General features: G+C 48.6%; 1 protein-coding gene across 2 annotated transcripts in view; it reads left to right on the forward strand.

The window, feature by feature from the left end:
• Positions 1 to 17,336, forward strand: part of LMO1 (LIM domain only 1) — a 139,086-nt gene that overhangs the window by 21,007 nt on the left and 100,743 nt on the right. The window contains exon 1 of one of the 2 annotated variants that reach the window (XM_040327866.1): positions 220 to 815. The exons of the other annotated variant lie outside the window; for it this stretch is intronic. Within the exon in view, the coding sequence (XP_040183800.1) occupies positions 791 to 815 (25 nt within the window). The 5' untranslated portion in view covers positions 220 to 790. Of the gene's footprint in view, positions 1 to 219; positions 816 to 17,336 lie in introns of those variants that run through there. 2 annotated transcript variants of the gene reach the window in all.

Here is a 17,336-nt window from a genome sequence, read left to right on the forward strand (position 1 = left end):
TTTTTGGAGGAATTGGAAACTCTCTAAAAAAAATTATTATTTTTAGAGACCATACAGGTCCTCTTTTTTCAAATTTATCATAAGCTGGAAGAGCGGATTTGAGCAGGTTGACCGCGTCTTTTTGGTGGTCGTAGTAGCGAGCGGCGCCCTGTAGGTGGCGCTCGGAGGCCGGTCTGCCTTGCGTTCCCCAGGAAGCCTTGTCACAAGAATAAAGCAGCTGATCCTGGAATGTATTCAGTAGCAGCAGTACAAAGCTGATGAACTGGCGGAGGAGAGGCAGCGCCAGTAATCTCCTCTCCGGCATTCCCCCTCCTTTTTTTTTTTCTTCTTTTTTTCTTTCTTTTTATTCTCTTTTCAAGCCATCGTTGAATATCCCAAGTTCCCGGGGAAAAAAATAAAATAAAGAAGGCAGTTTATGGAGCGCCGGACTTCCAGGGAGGGGGTCACCGTCCGTCAGCTGCCGCTCCATTGAGACACTGATTATGCCGCGCCGACTGAGCGGTCTCGGAGGGGGAGAGCCGATGGTGCAGCCTTGATCGGACGCTGGTCAGCCGCCTCCATGCCAGCCAAGTGAGCCGGGAATTGCCTTTTGTGCTGCTGCTGCTGCTTTTTTTGGGGGCTCCGGGATGTGATTGGGGGGTTTTTACGGAAGCTGGACTAGCGAGGGTCGTCACAGGCAGTTGTGGCTGGCAGACTTTCTCCTCGGCTACGTGGGGGCACGTCGCAGTTGCCCGGGACTGGTCGACTCGAGTGCGGAGACGGAGCAGGGACACAGCGAGCCGTTCCTGAAATGATGGTCTTAGACAAGGAGGACGGTAGGTGGGCTGAGGTGGAAAGGGGGGATGGGGGGACGGGGGGGTCCATTGCTGAATGCGGGAAAGACTGTCCTCAGTATGATGCAAATTTGGGGCTGCGATGAATATGGATGTGCGGGGAAGGCTGCTGTGTTTTTAGGCTTCTCTTTTCTCCAAGTCAATCTGTTCTATCTCATCGGGGGGGGGGGGGGGGGGCAAAGTAAAACGACGGCAGCTCCGGCTTCCTTAAAGGGTCTCTTCCTTCTAAAATGATATTTTGGTCTTGGATGCTGGAAGGCTGGACCGGCCACCACCAATAGCTATCCCTCAGGGACTCTGGTGAGAGAGCCAGTAGTGGTGGCCAATCTTCGGGGACCTTAGAGAGATAGCCGATAGCAGTGGTCAATCTTCCGGAACTATAAAGAGATAGCCATTTAGCAGTGGCTGATCTTAAAGGACCACATGGAGGTAGCTGTTAGTGGTGGCTGTTCTTCTAGGACCCCATGGAGGTAGCTGTCAGTGGTGGCTGTTCTTCAAGGACCCAATGGAGGTAGCTGTCAGTGGTGGCTGATCTTCAAGGACCCCATGGAGGTAGCTGTTAGTGGTGGCTGTTCTTCAAGGACCCCATGGAGGTAGCTGTTAGTGGTGGCTGATCTTCAAGGACCCAATGGAGGTAGCTGTTAGTGGTGGCTGATCTTCAAGGACCCCATGGAGGTAGCTTTTAGTGGTGGCTGATCTTCTTGGACTACAGTGAGATGACCATTGACAGTGGCCAGTCATCGGGGACTGTGAAGAGGTAGCTGTTAGTCATGGCCAATTGACATGAACCCCAAAGAAATACATATCAATGGTAGCCAATCCCTGGGGACCCCAGAGAGATGGCCGATAGCAGTGGGCAATCTTCCGGAACTAAAAAGAGATAGCCATTTAGCAGTGGCTGATCTTCAAGGACCCCATGGAGGTAGCTGTTAGTGGTGGCCAATCTTCTTGTACTCTGGAGAGAATGCCATAATTTGTGGTGGCCAATCCTCAGGGACTACAGTGAGATGACCATTGACAGTGGCCAATCATTGGGGACTGTGAAGAGATAGCCGTTAGCAGCGCCTGATTTTTGGAGAGCCCAGAGGGGTAGCTGTTAGCGACCGCCAATCTTCAGGGATCCCAGAGAGAAAGCTGTTAGTCATGGCCAATTGACATGAACCCCAAAGAAATAGCCATTAATTGTAGCCAGTCCCTGGGGATATAAGGGATGGCCATTAGCAATGGCTGATCATGGGGGACCCCAGAGGCATAGTCAATAGCAGTGGGCAATCTTCTGGAACTATAGAGAGATAGACATTAGCAGTATCTGATCTTCAGGGACCCCAGAGAGGAAGCTGTTAGTACCAAACTTCAGGGTCCACAGCTAGTTAGCCATTGACAGTGGCCAATCATCTGGGACTGTGGAGGGATAGTCGTTAGCAGTGCCCGATCTTTGGAGACCCCAGGGAGGTAGCTATTAGTGACAGACAATCTTTAGGGATCTCAGAGAAAGCTGTTAGTCATGATCAATCGACAGGAACCCCAAGAAGATACCCATTAGTGCTAGCTGCTCAATGGGGACACCAGTGAGATAGCCATTACCAATGGACAATCACAGGGGAACCCATAGAGATAAGTTGTTAGTGGTTGCCAGTCATTGGTGACCCCAAAGAGATATCTGTTAGTGGTGGCTGATCTACTTGAACCCCCAAAGAGAAAGCCATTAGGGGTGGCCGATCACTAGGGACCCCAGAATGGAAGATGGCGGTGACTGACTATTGTGTACTCCATATAGATAGCTGTCAGTGTTGACTGTTCACTGGGGCCCCCGGAGATCGCTGTTAGTTGAGCTGCATCTTGATATAGCGCGGCCATTTACTCTGTAGGACCCCAACACACTTACTAGGGCCAATTTTTTAGACAGGCTCTGATTAACCTACCAGCATGTCTTTAGAGTGTGGAAGGAAACCAGAGTACCTGGAGGAAACCCGCGCAGGCACAGGGAGAACATGCAAACTCCAGGCAGATGGTTTAGTGGTCGGGATTTGAACCAGCGACCCTATTGCTGCTAGGTGAAAGAGCTAACCACTACACCACTGTGGTGGCCCATCTCCAGGGACATGGCAGAGTTTGCAGCTGGAGTAGTAGTGAGACTAGGGGGCGGAGCCTGGGTCACCCAACCATTGGAGACCCACCTTTTAAAAAGCCATTGAGACTACAAACGGGTCCCTCTCACCATAAGTATTAAGAGAAGAGGGACTGTTTCCTCTTCGATAACTTTTCATGCAACAAGGACAGGCAGAGAAACGATCGACTGCGCAGTAATGGTCGTAATCTGCTTTGATGCATGACCCCTGTACAAGCTCTTGAAGTATCCGGCGGGTGGAAAACGGTCATGATTTTTTTTATTTTTTGCCGCACACCAGTCTAGACTTTTTCTCTATGATGCTGGAGGTGTCCACACTTTATTTTCATGATCCACAATCTGCTTTGTTCTATTAGAAGTTCCAAATGTATCCAGAGATTCCGTTTGGGAGATTACATTGTATCTTCCGGTGTGAAGATTTATGTCCAATTCTTTCCAAACGTAATACATTGTACAATTCGATTGTATGGAGGGCCCAGGCCACCGAGGGGAAGCCTCTCATTGAGGATGATGGATGGTGAAATAATCGCCGAATTCGGGACAGACGCTATTTTTTCTCTCCCGGTGAAAAGACCTTTCATTTTTCTTACTAAAACGAGAAATGTCCGCGATCGGTCTGTCAAATCCGATGCCTCGTACACGCGATCGTTTTTTCCTGTCGAGAAAACCGGACGTGTGTGTACGCTCCTTAGCAGTTTTACCGACAGGAAAACTGCGGTTTAACCACTTAAGACCCGGACCTTTATGCAGATAAAGGACCTGGCCAGTTTTTGCGATTCGGCACTGCGTCGCTTTAACTGGCAATTGCGCGGTCGTGCGACGTGGCTCCCAAACAAAATTGACGTCCTTTTTTTCCCACAAATAGAGCTTTCTTTTGGTGGTATTTGATCACCTCTGCGGTTTTAATTTTTTGCGCTATAAACAAAAAAAGAGCGACAATTTTGAAAAAAAAAACAATATTTTTTACTTTTTGCTATAATAAATATCCCCCAAAAATATATAAACATTTAAAAAAAAAATCCCTCTGGCGCAAGCCCGCCTAATTTAAATGATCCGGGTAGGGGGCGTGGATCATTTAAATTAGGCGCGTTCCCGCGCCAAACGTACTGCGCATGCTCCGTTTTGAAATTTCCCGCCGTGCGTTGCACGAAATGACGTCGCACCGACGTCATTTTTTGAATGTCGACGTGAGTTACGTCCTTTCCTATTCACGGACGACTTACGCAAAAAAAATTAAAAATATTTAATTTGACGCGGGAACGACGGCCATACTTTAACATGGCAAGTCTAACTATAGGCCACAAAATAGCAGCTTTAACTATACGCCGGGAAAAGCCGACTAGCGTCGACTTAAGAGAATGCGACGGCCGCGCGTACCTTCGTAGATCGCCGGAAAAAGCTAATTAGCAAACCCGACGCGGAAAACGACGCAAACTCCACCCAGCGGGCGCCAAAGTATTGCACCTACGATCCGAAACCGTACGCCTGTCGGATCGAAGCCAAAAGCCGTCGTATCTTGGTTTGAGGATTCAAACTAAAGATACGACGCGGCAAATTTGAAAGTACGCCGGCGTATCAGTAGATACGCCGGCGTATTTCCTCTGTGAATCTGGCCCATAGCGTCTACAAAATAGGGGGTAGTTTTATGGCATTTTTATTAATATTTTTTTTTTTACTAGTAATGGCGGCGATCAGCGATTTTTTTCGTGACCGCGACATTACGGCGGACACATCGGACACTTTTGACACCATTTTGGGACCATTGCCATTTTTACAGCGATCGGCACTATAAAAATTCACTGATTACTGTAAAAATGACACTGGCAGTGAAAGGGGTTAACCTGTAGGGGGTGCTGAAGGGGTTAAGTGTGTCCTAGGGAGTGATTCTAACTGTTAGGGGGTGTGGCTTGCCGTGACACGTCACTGATCGCTGTTCCTGATGACAGGGAGCAGACGATCAGCGACATGTCACTAGGAAAGAACAGGGAAATGCCTTGTTTACATCTCCCCGGGGTTAACCACTAGGGGGCGAGGAAGGGGTAAAGTGTGTCCTAGGGAGTGATTCTAACTGTTAGGGGGCGTGGCTTGCTGTGACACGTCATTGATCGCTGCTCCCGGATTCATGAAACACTTACGCTGACGTATCTACTGATACGCCGCGTAAGTGCACGGAATGCGCCGTTGTATCTCTGCGCCTGATTCTGCAAGTAAGATACGCCTGAAATTTGGCTTCATACGACCGACGTAAGTCTCCTACGCCGTCGTATCTCGGGTGCATATTTACGATGGCCACAAGGGGCGCTTCCATTGATTTACGTGTCGAATATGTAAATGACCTAGATACGCCGATTCACGAACGTACTTGCGCCCGTCGCTGTAATCTACGCTGTTTACGTAAGGAGTACTTTCGGCGTAAAGTTATTCCACATATAGGTGGCGCAACCCATGCAAAGGTATGGACGTCGGAACAGCCGTTGTATTTTACGTTGTTTACGTAGCACTACGTGAATAGGTCTGGGCGTAGGTTACGTTCAGTGATTCGGCGTATCTTAGGCGTTCGTTCCGACGTGATTCTGAGCATGCGCACTGGGAAGCGTCCACGGGACGGCGCATGCGCCGTTCGTTTGGCCCCTCATTTGAATGGGGTCACGCTTCATTTTAATGTTTCACGCCCACTTCCTTCCTACTTTGAATTAGGTGGCCAATTTACGCTACGCCGGCGCAACGTAGGGAGCAAGTGCTTTGTGAATACTGTGCTTGCCTCTCTGTGTTACGTCGGCGTAGCGCATATGAGATGCGCTACACCCGCACAAATATACGCCGCTCTACGTGAATCCGGGTCGTTGTGTTTACACTGACATCTCCCCGTTCTTCAGCTCTGTGACCCGATCGCGGGACACCGGCGGCACGCGCGCAAATGAAACGGGACTTATATATGCGCCCATTTGCGCAGCCGTGCCATTCTGTTGACGTAAAAACTTGTGCGGCGGTCGGCAAGTGGTTGATATAGAAGGAGACGGGCCATGAAGAGTTAATTACTGTGTCCTGCTGCTGCTCTTAAAATAATGCATTTTGCCGCCGCCGCCGCCGCCGTCAAGGTGGGATTACCCTTTAAGTGTCACTGAGCACCGATCCGCGCCTTCCACCGCGCCTTCCACCGCGCCTTCCACCGCGCCTTCCCCTCCAAAAACCCATTAAGAATAAAAAAACTGGAAGAGAGTTTATCGCTCTCATCTGTCTGACCGATTATCCAAATATTTTCTCTATGGCGGCAAAGCTGACATCAGTCCCTGAAAGCCGGGAGCCTCGGCTAAACTGCTTTCCAGGGGATCAATGGCTTATTTTCTGAAAATTTCCATTTTAAATGGGATGGGGGTGGCGGGGTGGCGGAGGGTGGGGGGGGATGGGGGGGGGGTAATAAGTATTGCAGGCCTCCTGGACCGACGAGGACACCATATGTCTTTCTCACCAGACGCTGCGTGCCGGAGAACGCCGGCGATTCTGTTTACTGTAAACTTCTGAAAAGAGAAACAAATTGACAGCCGGGATAATTATTGAAGTATTATAATGAGGGACACGCCCACCTTCTTCAATTCCATCGGGGGGGGGGGGTTTAATATTAAAGGGCGACGCAAAATCAAAATGCCATTGGAAGGAGGTCCTGATTCCTCTATATAGATCGTTATATCACTAGAGGGGTCTTCATCAGGGGGAAGGAGGTCCTGATCCCTCTATATAGATCTTTATATCACTAGAGGGGTCTTCATCAGGGGGAAGGAGGTCCTGATTCCTCTATATAGATCTTTATATCACTAGAGGGGTCTTCATCAGGGGGAAAGAGGTCCTGATTCCTCTATATAGATCTTTATATCACTAGAGGGGTCTTCATCAGGAGGAAGGAGGTCCTGATTCCTCTATATAGATCTTTATATCGCTAGAGAGGTCTTCATCAGGGGGAAAGAGGTCCTGATTCCTCTATATAGATCTTTATATCACTAGAGGGGTCTTCATCAGGGGGAAGGAGGTCCTGATTCCTCTATATAGATCTTTATATCACTAGAGGGGTCTTCATCAGGGGGAAAGAGGTCCTGATTCCTCTATATAGATCTTTATATCACTAGAGGGGTCTTCATCAGGGGGAAAGAGGTCCTGATTCCTCTATATAGATCTTTATATCACTAGAGGGGTCTTCATCAGGAGGAAGGAGGTCCTGATTCCTCTATATAGATCTTTATATCGCTAGAGAGGTCTTCATCAGGGGGAAAGAGGTCCTGATTCCTCTATATAGATCTTTATATCACTAGAGGGGTCTTCATCAGGGGGAAAGAGGTCCTGATTCCTCTATATAGATCTTCATATCACTAGAGGGGGCTTCATCAGGGGGAAGGAGGTCCTGATTCCTCTATATAGATCTTTATATCGCTAGAGAGGTCTTCATCAGGGGGAAAGAGGTCCTGATTCCTCTATATAGATCTTTATATCACTAGAGGGGTCTTCATCAGAAGGAAGGAGGTCCTGATTCCTCTATATAGATCTTTATATCACTAGAGGGGTCTTCATCAGGGGGAAGGAGGTCCTGATTCCTCTATATAGATGTTTTTATCACTAGAGGGGTCACCAGCAGGAGGAAGGAGGTCCTGATTCTTCTATATAGATCTTTATATCACTAGAGGGGTCTTCATCAGGAGGAATGGAGGTCCTGATTCCTCTATATAGATCTTTTTATCACTAGAGGGGTCACCAGCAGGAGGAAGGAGGTCCTGATTCCTCTATATAGATCGTTATGTCTCTAGAGGGGTCTTCATCAGGAGGAAGGAGGACCTGATTCCTCTATATAGATCTTTATATCACTAAAGGGGTCACCAGCAGGAGGAAGGAGGTCCTGATTCCTCTATATAGATCTTTTTATCACTAGAGGGGTCTTCATCAGGGGGAAGGAGGTCCTGATCCCTCTATATAGATCTTTATATCACTAGAGGGGTCTTCATCAGGGGGAAGGAGGTCCTGATTCCTCTATATAGATCTTTATATCACTAGAGGGGTCTTCATTAGGAGGAAGGAGGTCCTGATTCCTCTATATAGATCTTTATATCACTAGAGGGGTCTTCATTAGGAGCAAGAAGGTCCTGATTCCTCTATATAGATCTTTATATCACCAGAGGGGTCTTCATCAGGAGGAAGGATGTCCTGATTCCTCTATATAGATCTTTATATCACTAGAGGGGTCTTCATCAGGAGGAAGGAGGTCCTGATTCCTCTATATAGATCTTTATATCACTAGAGGGGTCTTCATCAGGAGGAAGGAGGTCCTGATTCCTCTATATAGATCTTTATATCACTAGAGGGGTCTTCATCAGGGGGAAGGAGGTCCTGATTCCTCTATATAGATCTTTATATCACTAGAGGGGTCACCAGCAGGAGGAAGGAGGTCCTGATTCCTCTATATAGATCTTTATATCACTAGAGGGGGTCTTCATCAGGAGGAAGGAGGTCCCGATTCCTCTATATAGATCTTTATATCACTAGAGGGGTCTTCATCAGGAGGAAGGAGGTCCTGATTCCTCTATATAGATGTTTTTATCACTAGAGGTGTCTTCATAAGGGGGAATGGGTCCTGATTCCTCTATATAGATGTTTAGTGAGACTTCAAGCAGGAGGAAAGTTTAACACTAATCTTATAAAGTATTATTTTATTGAAATGGTAGTGGATGCTTGGAACGGACTTCCAGCAGAGGTAGCGAGTCGATTAACAATAATCAAATTTTAAGCTACAAAAGAAAAAAGCAAAAGAAGAAGAAAACAACCAAAACCACCTGTTGTTTTTTTTTATTCTGCCGTCAAACTTCTATGTTTCTTTGTGATGTGGAATGTCCATAGACACATCCAGTTTTTCCGTCACGCGTGCGATCAATCGATCGATCGCTCCACAATAAAGGGACGTTCCCTATACATGACGATGGTGTAATGTGGCTGAATTGTCCGGATGCAGGAAATGAGCTGGAGGTGGTGGGGGTGGTGGGGGGGGTTGTGGGGGGGTGTAGGGGGGGTAATAGATGCCTAAAGACGTGAAACAAGATTTGTCTGTTGTGGTCATCCTTGATTGGATGATGACCTCATATATGTAGGTTGTGGTCCTCCCAGTCCTTCCCCGTGGTCCTCTCCGTTCTTTTCAGCAGTGATCTCTCTCATTTTCTGATCTCTTAGTTGTCCCCCGAGGTTCTCTTATGCCGCTACATTTTCTGACAACAAATGTTCGATGGGAGCCTGTTGTCGGAAAAATCTAACCGTGCGTAGGCTCCTTCGGACATTTGCTGTTTGAATTTCCGACAGCAAAAATTTGAGAGCTGGTTCTTAAATTTTCCGAAAACAAAGTTGTTGTCGGAAATTCCAACAGTTTGTACACAATTCAACGCACAAAAATCCTACGCATTCTCGGAATCAATTTGGCGCATGCTCGGAATCACTGAACTTAATTTTTCTCGGCTCGTCGTAGTGTTTTACGTCACCGCGTTCTTGACGTTCACAATTTTCGACAACATTTGTGTGACCGTGTGTATGCAAGACATGTTTGTGCCAACATGTGTTGGAAAAAAATCCACGGCTTTGATGTCGAAATGTCCGATCGTGTGTACGCGGCATCAGTCTTCTTCTTTGCAGGTCTCTTAGATCTTCATTGTGGGCCTCTCTAATTCATTCCCTGAGGTCTTCTCCTTTTGCAGGTCTCTTTATTCTTCCTTTTGGTAATTTCCTGGGGTCCTCTCAGTACTTCCCCTTGGAGATCTATTGGTTCCTCCTTGTGGTCTTCATGATCATCCCCTGAGGTCCTCCTAATCCTTCCCCTTGCAGGTCACTTGGTTCCTCCTTGTGGCCTTCTTGGCCTTCCCTTAAGGTCCTCTCATTCTCCTCCTTCATTGTAGTCCGCTAATTGTCTTGTGAGTTCCTCTTAGTCCTCTCCCTTGCAGGTCTCTTTGGTCTTTCCTGTGGCCCTCTTGGTCTATCCCTGCGGTCTTCTTAGTCCTCTCCCTTGACGGTCTCTTGGGTCTTTCCTGTGTCCCTCTTGGTCCTTCCCTGCGGTCTTCTTAGTCCTCTCCCTTGGTGGTCTCTTGGGTCTTTCCTGTGGCCCTCTTGGTCCTTCCCATCAGTTCTCTTAGTCATCTCCCTTGCAGGTCTCTTGGGTCTTTCCTGTGGCCTTCTTGGTCCTTCCCTGCGGTCCTCTTAGTCCTTTCTCTTGCAGGTCTCTTGGGTCTTTCCTGTGGCCTTCTTGGTCCTTCCCTGCGGTCCTCTTAGTCCTTTCTCTTGCAGGTCTCTTGGGTCTTTCCCGTGTCCCTCTTGATCCTTCCCTGTGGTTCTCTTATGCCGCGTACACCTGGTCGAAAATTCCGCCAGCAAAAGTCTGATGTGAGGTTTTGGCCAGAAATTCCGACTGTGTGTAGGCTCCATTGAACTTTTGCTGTCGGAATTCTCGCCAGCAGAAGTGGGCCCGTCTGGATGAAGTCCAGGGCCAAATTTTTGTCCCAGTCCAGCCCTGGTCCAAACTTATGAAAACGGACTGAAGTTCAGTTTCATCGGTTCACCGATGAAGCAGACTGATGGTCTGATGTGCCTACACACCATCAGTTAAAAAAACGATCAAGTCCAACGCGGTGACGTAAAACACAACGACGTGCTGAAAAAAAATGAAGTTCAATGCTTCCAAGCATGCGTCGACTTGATTCTGAGCATGCCTGGGTTTGGAACCGATACTTTTGCGTACTAACCATCGGATTTGACCTATCGGTCAGGCGTCCATCGGTCCAATTTTAAAGCAAGTTCTCTGTTTTTGGACTGAAGGACAACTGTCCGATGGAGCGTACACACGGTCCGATGAAACTGAACTTCAGTCCGTTTTCATCAGTTTGGACTGATCGTTTGTACGAGTCCTTCCCTGCGGTTCTCTTAGTCATCTCCCTTGCAGGTCTCTTGGGCCTTTCCCTGTTGTCCTCTTATGCTGTGTACACACGATCGGATTTCTGATGAAATTTTCCATCGGAATTCTGATGAAGCTGTCTTCAGTCTTGAACATCCAAAATGCGGTGACGTAAAACACTACGACAAAACGAGAAAAATGAAGTTCAATGCTTCCGAGCATGCGTCGACTTGATTCTGAGCTTGCGTGGATTTTTCTCCATTGGAAAAATTTAAAACATGTTCTATTTTTTTTACACAGATGGAAAAAAGTCCGATGGGGCCCACACACAATCGTTTTTTTCCGATGAAACAAGTCCATCTGACTTTTTTTATCGGAAAAAACTATCGTGAGTACACGGCATTAGTGTTCTCCTTTGCAAGTCCCTTAATTCTTCCCCACGGTCCTCTTAGTCCTTCCCTGCGGTCCTCTTTCCTCTCCCTTGCAGGTCTCTTGGTCCTTCTCTGCGACCCTCTAAGTCCTTCCCTGCGGTCCTCTTAGTCCTTCCCTGCGGCCCTCTTAGTCCTTCCCTGCGGCCCTCTTAGTCCTTCCCTGCGGCCCTCTTAGTCCTTCCCTGCGGTCCTCTTAGTCCTTCCCTGCGGTCCTCTTTCCTCTCTATTTGCAGGTCTCTTGGTTCTTCCTTGTGGTCCTCCCTGTCCTCCACCTCACAGTCCTCAGGGGCCCCTCATTTCCCGGGTCATTTGTTCTGCCCTCATTATCACCATATTACAGCTGAGGAGCTTAGAAAATGATTCCTCGGCGTTCCGTTTTATAACGTTTGTCACATGAAGATGAGGCACCAATTATAAAATGTCATGTTGATTGCTGATTCCGTCCGATAAATACAGAAGTCACATAATAACCTCGGATTTGTCTGAAGCCGGACGCACACACGAGACAATCTCTGTACAATGTGCCAACAGCTGTGTCATGCGAGGTTCTGTCTGCGCAATCCATTTATATGGAAGGTCTACGCCGGCCAGAAGGTCCTTCTACCAGGCAGTTGTTGGGAGAGCTGAAGCCGGATATATAATGGGACTGTAATGTGCGCAGTCATCATAAAGTGGCATTCTCTAAATATAATCTTTGCACATTCGCTACTTAATGACAATGTAATACATTTTTCATGAAAATGTTTCTTATTGTATTTTTCTTTCGTCTTGTAACATCCTCTGTGAGCTCCGGAACCTCTCCTTTACCCCCTACTTCTCTGTGTCTGGAAAGAGCGCTGCGCATTAGTCGTGTTCGTATGCACACTACCCATCCCATAGTCCATGGTTCATCTCAGGAGCATGCAAGAGAGGCTGGCAGGGACGGGACAAGGTCATCTGGCACCCAGGGCAAAAATGCCAAACTGCGTCCCCCTCTTCTGTTAGGGTCAGGGCGCCCCCCATCCCTGCAATCAACCATTGCGCCCCGGGGAAGCCTTCCCTTCTGCCCACCCCTTGTCCAAGCCCTACATTTGCGCAAAGTGCTTTCCCTGACTTGTTCATTCGGGGTAGGCAGTACACTTTGGTGGGGGTGGGTCAACCACGCCCCGTGACCTTTGACCTCTGGGAACCCATCTTCTGACCTTTGACATCTGGCAGAGGTCCCTATTCCAATTCCTAATCCTAGCCTTATTCTTCAATGGGAAACCCTAACCCAACCCCTAACCCAACCCCTAACCCTAACCTAACCCTAACCCCAACCCCTAACCCTAACCCAACCCCTAACCCTAACCCAACCCCTAACCCCTAACCCAACCCCTAACCCAACCCCTAACCCTAACCCTAAACCTAAACCCTAACCCCTAACCCAACCCCTAACCCCAACCCCTAACCCAACCCCTAACCCTAACCCAACCCCTAACCCTAACCCAACCCCTAAGCCTACATACAGTGGGACCATGGAGAGTGAATTAAAAATGTATAGAATATATATAAAAAATAACAAACATGTCATACTTACCTCCACTGTGCAGTTCATTTTGCACAGAGTGGCCCCGATCCTGCTGTTCTGGGGTCCCCCGGTGGCTGTCTCGGCCCTCCCCCCGCAAAAGCTAACCCCTCCCTCTGGGAAGCGCTCTCCTAAGGGGGTTAGGTTGCGGACGCACTCCCGTGTGATACAGTCGTCAGCCATAGCCGCCAAGTTTATCACTCAGCCCCGCCCCCGGTGCGCCGCGTCGTTGATTTGATTGATAGCAGCGGGAGCCAATGGCTGCCCTGCTCTCAATCATCCAATGAAGAGCCCACAAGAGCTGGGGGAAAGCAACGCGGGATCACGCTTATGGAGATTCGGGGCTCAGGGGCTTCGGGGGGGGGGGGAGGGGCGGAGAGTGCAAGGTGTTTTTTCACCTTAATGCATAGGATGCATTTTTTCTAACACCATCGCGCCTGAAAAACGCTCGAATAACGCCCGAAAAACGCCCCAGTGTGAAAGGGACCTTAAGGTGAAAAAACAGGAAGCGTTACAACCCCTTTAAGAACAAATACTGGAATAGAATTTTATTTTTAAAAGCAGATTTGAGTGTCACTTCGGGACGATCTTCAGACATGGAAGGTATTTTCCTGGGACAGATCAGCCCCGGGGGTGTCTGCGCAGGGAGGAGTCTCATCATTCGCTCCATGGTTGCCATGCAGATGAGGCGGTGGTCTCCTCTCCCTCCGGTCGGTGTCTGGCATCACTCCAGTTTCTGTTTGATTTGAGGTTTTTAGATACTTTTATTAATAGAAAGGACCTGAGAACAGTCCTCAGTCTCGGGATGGGGGGGTCCCAAGAGACGGGAGATACATTGAGTAAGCACACAAAATCTGCAATAATGTTGTATTCTATAAATGGAATGCCTATAGTCCAATACATATCAATGATAATACAGCAAGAGGATTTGTTACATTGTTATTTCCAATCTCTATCCAAAATAACCCATGTGTTTCTCTCTCTCTCTCCCTCTCTCTCTCCCCCCTCTCCTTCTCCATCTCTCTCTTCCTCCTTCTCTCTCCCCCCTTCTCTCTCCCCCATCTCTCTCCCCCATCTCTCTCCCTCCCTCTCTCCCCCTCTCTCCCCCCTCTCCTTCTCCATCTCTCTCTTCCTCCTTCTCTCTCTCTCCCCACTTCTCTCTCTCCCTCCTTCTCTCTCTCCCCCATCTCTCTCCCTCCCTCTCTCCCCCCTCTCCTTCCTCATCTTTCTCTTCCCCCTTCTCTCCCTCCCTCTCCTTCTCCATCTCTCTCTTCCTCCTTCTCCCTCTCTCCCCCCTCTCTCTCTCCCCCATCTCCCTCCCCCTCTCTACCCCCCTCTCCCTCGGTCTTCTTCTCCCTCTCTCCCCCTCTCTCTCCTTCTCCATCTCTCTCTTCCCCCTTCTCTCCCTACTCTCTCTCTCCCCCATCTCTCTCCCCCTCTCTCTCCCTCTCTCTCCTTCTCCCTCTCCTTCTCCCTCTCTCTCTCCCCTCCCTCTCCTTCCCCCTCTCTCTCCCCTCCTCTCCTTCCCCCTCTCTCTCCCTCCCTCTCCCTCTCTCCCCCCTCCTCTCTCTCCCCCATGTCTCTCCCTCTCTCTCTCTCCCCCATGTCTCTCCTTCTCCCTCTCTCCCCCCTCTCTCTCTCCCCCATCTCCCTCCCCCTCTCTACCCCCCTCTCCCTCGGTCTTCTTCTCCCTCTCTCCCCCTCTCTCTCCTTCTCCATCTCTCTCTTCCCCCTTCTCTCCCTACTCTCTCTCTCCCCCATCTTTCTCCCCCTCTCTCTCCCTCTCTCTCCTTCTCCCTCTCTCTCTCCCCCTCCCTCTCCTTCCCCCTCTCTCTCCCCATCTCTCTCTCTCCCTCCCTCTCCTTCTCCCTCTCTCTCTCCCCTCCCTCTCCTTCTCCCTCTCTCTCTCCCCTCCCTCTCCTTCCCCCTCTCTCTCCCCTCCTCTCCTTCCCCCTCTCTCTCCCTCCCTCTCCCCCATGTCTCTCCCTCTCTCTCTCTCCCCCATGTCTCTCCCCCTCCCTCTCCCTCTCCCCCTCTCTCTCTCCCTCCTTCTCCCTCTCCCCCTCTTTCTCTCCCCCTCCCTTCCTCTCCTTCCCTCTCTCTCTCTCGCTCTCTCCCCATCTCTCTCCCCCTTCTTTCCCCCATCTCTCTCTATTCTCTCTCCCTCTCTCTCTCTCTCTCTCTCTCTCTCTCCCCCTCTCTCTCTCTCTCTCTCTCCCCCTCTCTCTCTCTCTCTCTCTACCCCTCTCTCTCTCTCTCTCTCTCTCTCTCTCTCTCTCCCCCTCTCTCTCTCTCTCTCTCTCTCTCTCTCTCTCTCTCTCCCTCTCCCTCTCCCTCTCTCCCTCTCCCTCTCTCCCTCTCCCCCCTTTCTCTCTCCCTCTCTCTCTTCCCCTCAATACTTACAAACAATCTCTCTGCAACTCTCCTTTCATTTGACTTTTAAATCACTTCTAACTATGTGGTTGTTTAATGGCTGGTGAGTCTCTATTACTGAGGCTGCAGAGAGATGCAGGATGTAATTGGCCCGCTGCTGCCCCATCCGGGGTCATTAGAGGTGGAATAACATTTCTATGGTGGTTTGTTAATGACGAGACATTTAACCGTCTCCTAATACGAGTCTATAGATAGACAGAGAAGAATATCATCCACCGATCTCATCCGTCCCTTACAGCTTTTAGACGTTTTGTTGGATATTCATACAATATTTTTCTACTCATCGCTGCTTTTATAAAAACCGGCAGCAAATGTAAAGATTTACGAACTTCGGTCAGAACTATTGAAAAGTTAATAAATATTTTTACATTTATTTATTTGCTGGTTTCATATTTTGAGTTCTCCTTTAACAACCTACAGTGAATTCAAATTATTATTATTATTATTATTATTATTATTATTATGTGTTTATATAAATTTGTCATCGTTTATTTTATATACATGCAGATTGTTATGGAAAGGACATTGAACTTGATTTTGCAACAAAAATACATAGGCCTGGATTCACAAAGCACTTGCGCTGACGTATCTCCAGATACGCCGCGTAAGTGCAAATATGTTGTATATATGCGCCGGACTCAGAAACTAAGATACGCCTGAAAACAAGCTTCCAACCGACCGACGTAACTTGCCTACGCCGGCGTAGAGTGGGTGCATATTTACGCTGGACGCATTTGGCGCTCCCATTGATTTTCTATTCACATATGCAAATGAGGGAGATACGCGGATTCACGAACGTCCGTCCGTCCGACGCAGTGCGCGTAAAGTCTTACGTCCGGCGTAAAGTTATGCCCCATGAAGGAGGTGTAACTCAGCAGCATCCATACAAAGGGCTGCACCAGGGAACACAAGCCGTCGTAGTTTACGTTGTACGTGAATATGACTAGGCGTAGGTTACGTTCACGCCGTAGGCAGTGATCCGACGTATCTTAGCGAGTAGTTCTGACGTGATTCTGAGCATGCGCACTGGGATGGGTCCACGGGACGGCGCATGCGCCGTTCGCTATACGTATCTGTCTGGCCCTCGGCCCATCATATGCACGGGGTCACGCCTCATTTGCATGGCTCACGCCCACTTCCACCTACGCCGGCTTACGCCTAGGAAACCCAGCGCAGTTTTGGCAGCACTGGCTTTGTGAATTCAGTGCCTTTTATATTGTTTGAAATCTATTTTGAAATCTATTTCACTGAAAGTACTGATAAATATATGTTTAATTCTATCAACTAATTCTTGAGAGTAAGTGAGTAAATTGGGGCAGGCTGGTAGGGGCCCCAGTGCATTACTTTGCCCAGGGGCCCATGATACTATTAAGACAGCCCTGCCTAGTGTCCCTTTAAATCGTACTGAATGCCTGGGGAGGGGGGAGGGGGTTTGTGGAGGATCGTTGATCATGTGACCACTGTCACGGAGGTCACATGATTGGGATCCAGTCCTGCCAGCTACCGATCTTTAGCCTGGACTGGGATTTGTCTTTGACAGCTCCGTTCTTTGTACTGGGGGGGGAGGGGGGGACATAGCGATCGCGCTCTCAGCACATAAACATGGGTCACCCACTTATATGTGTTGGGTGATCGTAAAAAGGGGTTCAAGGAGCCTCCGTGGTTTAGTAAGGGTGTAATTGACTTAAATAGTTTCACTCTCATGTGTGTTGTGATTGGTGCATTTTTCCGGTGCATTTTGTGGTTCCTTTTGCATTTGTTGAACACACGTCTTTTTTAATGCACTTTGTGTTTTTTATCGTTTTTTTTTTTTGCTAATAGGAAAGTATGACAGTTATTTTAACAGAGTGCGACTTTTGTGCAACTTTACACTCTCTGGCACTCAAGTCTCATCAAAATCACATCAAAGTAGTGCAGGAAATTTTATGACCCAGATTCTCAAAAAAGCGCCGATCTATGGGCAGGCGTAGCGTATCTCAGATACACTACGCCGCCCTAACTTTGTGAGGCAGTTCCCGTATTCTCAAAGAACTGGCGGGCAAAGTCACGGCGGCGTAGT

Source organism: Rana temporaria, chromosome 11, assembly GCF_905171775.1.
Source record: "Rana temporaria chromosome 11, aRanTem1.1, whole genome shotgun sequence".
Lineage (NCBI taxonomy): Eukaryota > Metazoa > Chordata > Amphibia > Anura > Ranidae > Rana > Rana temporaria.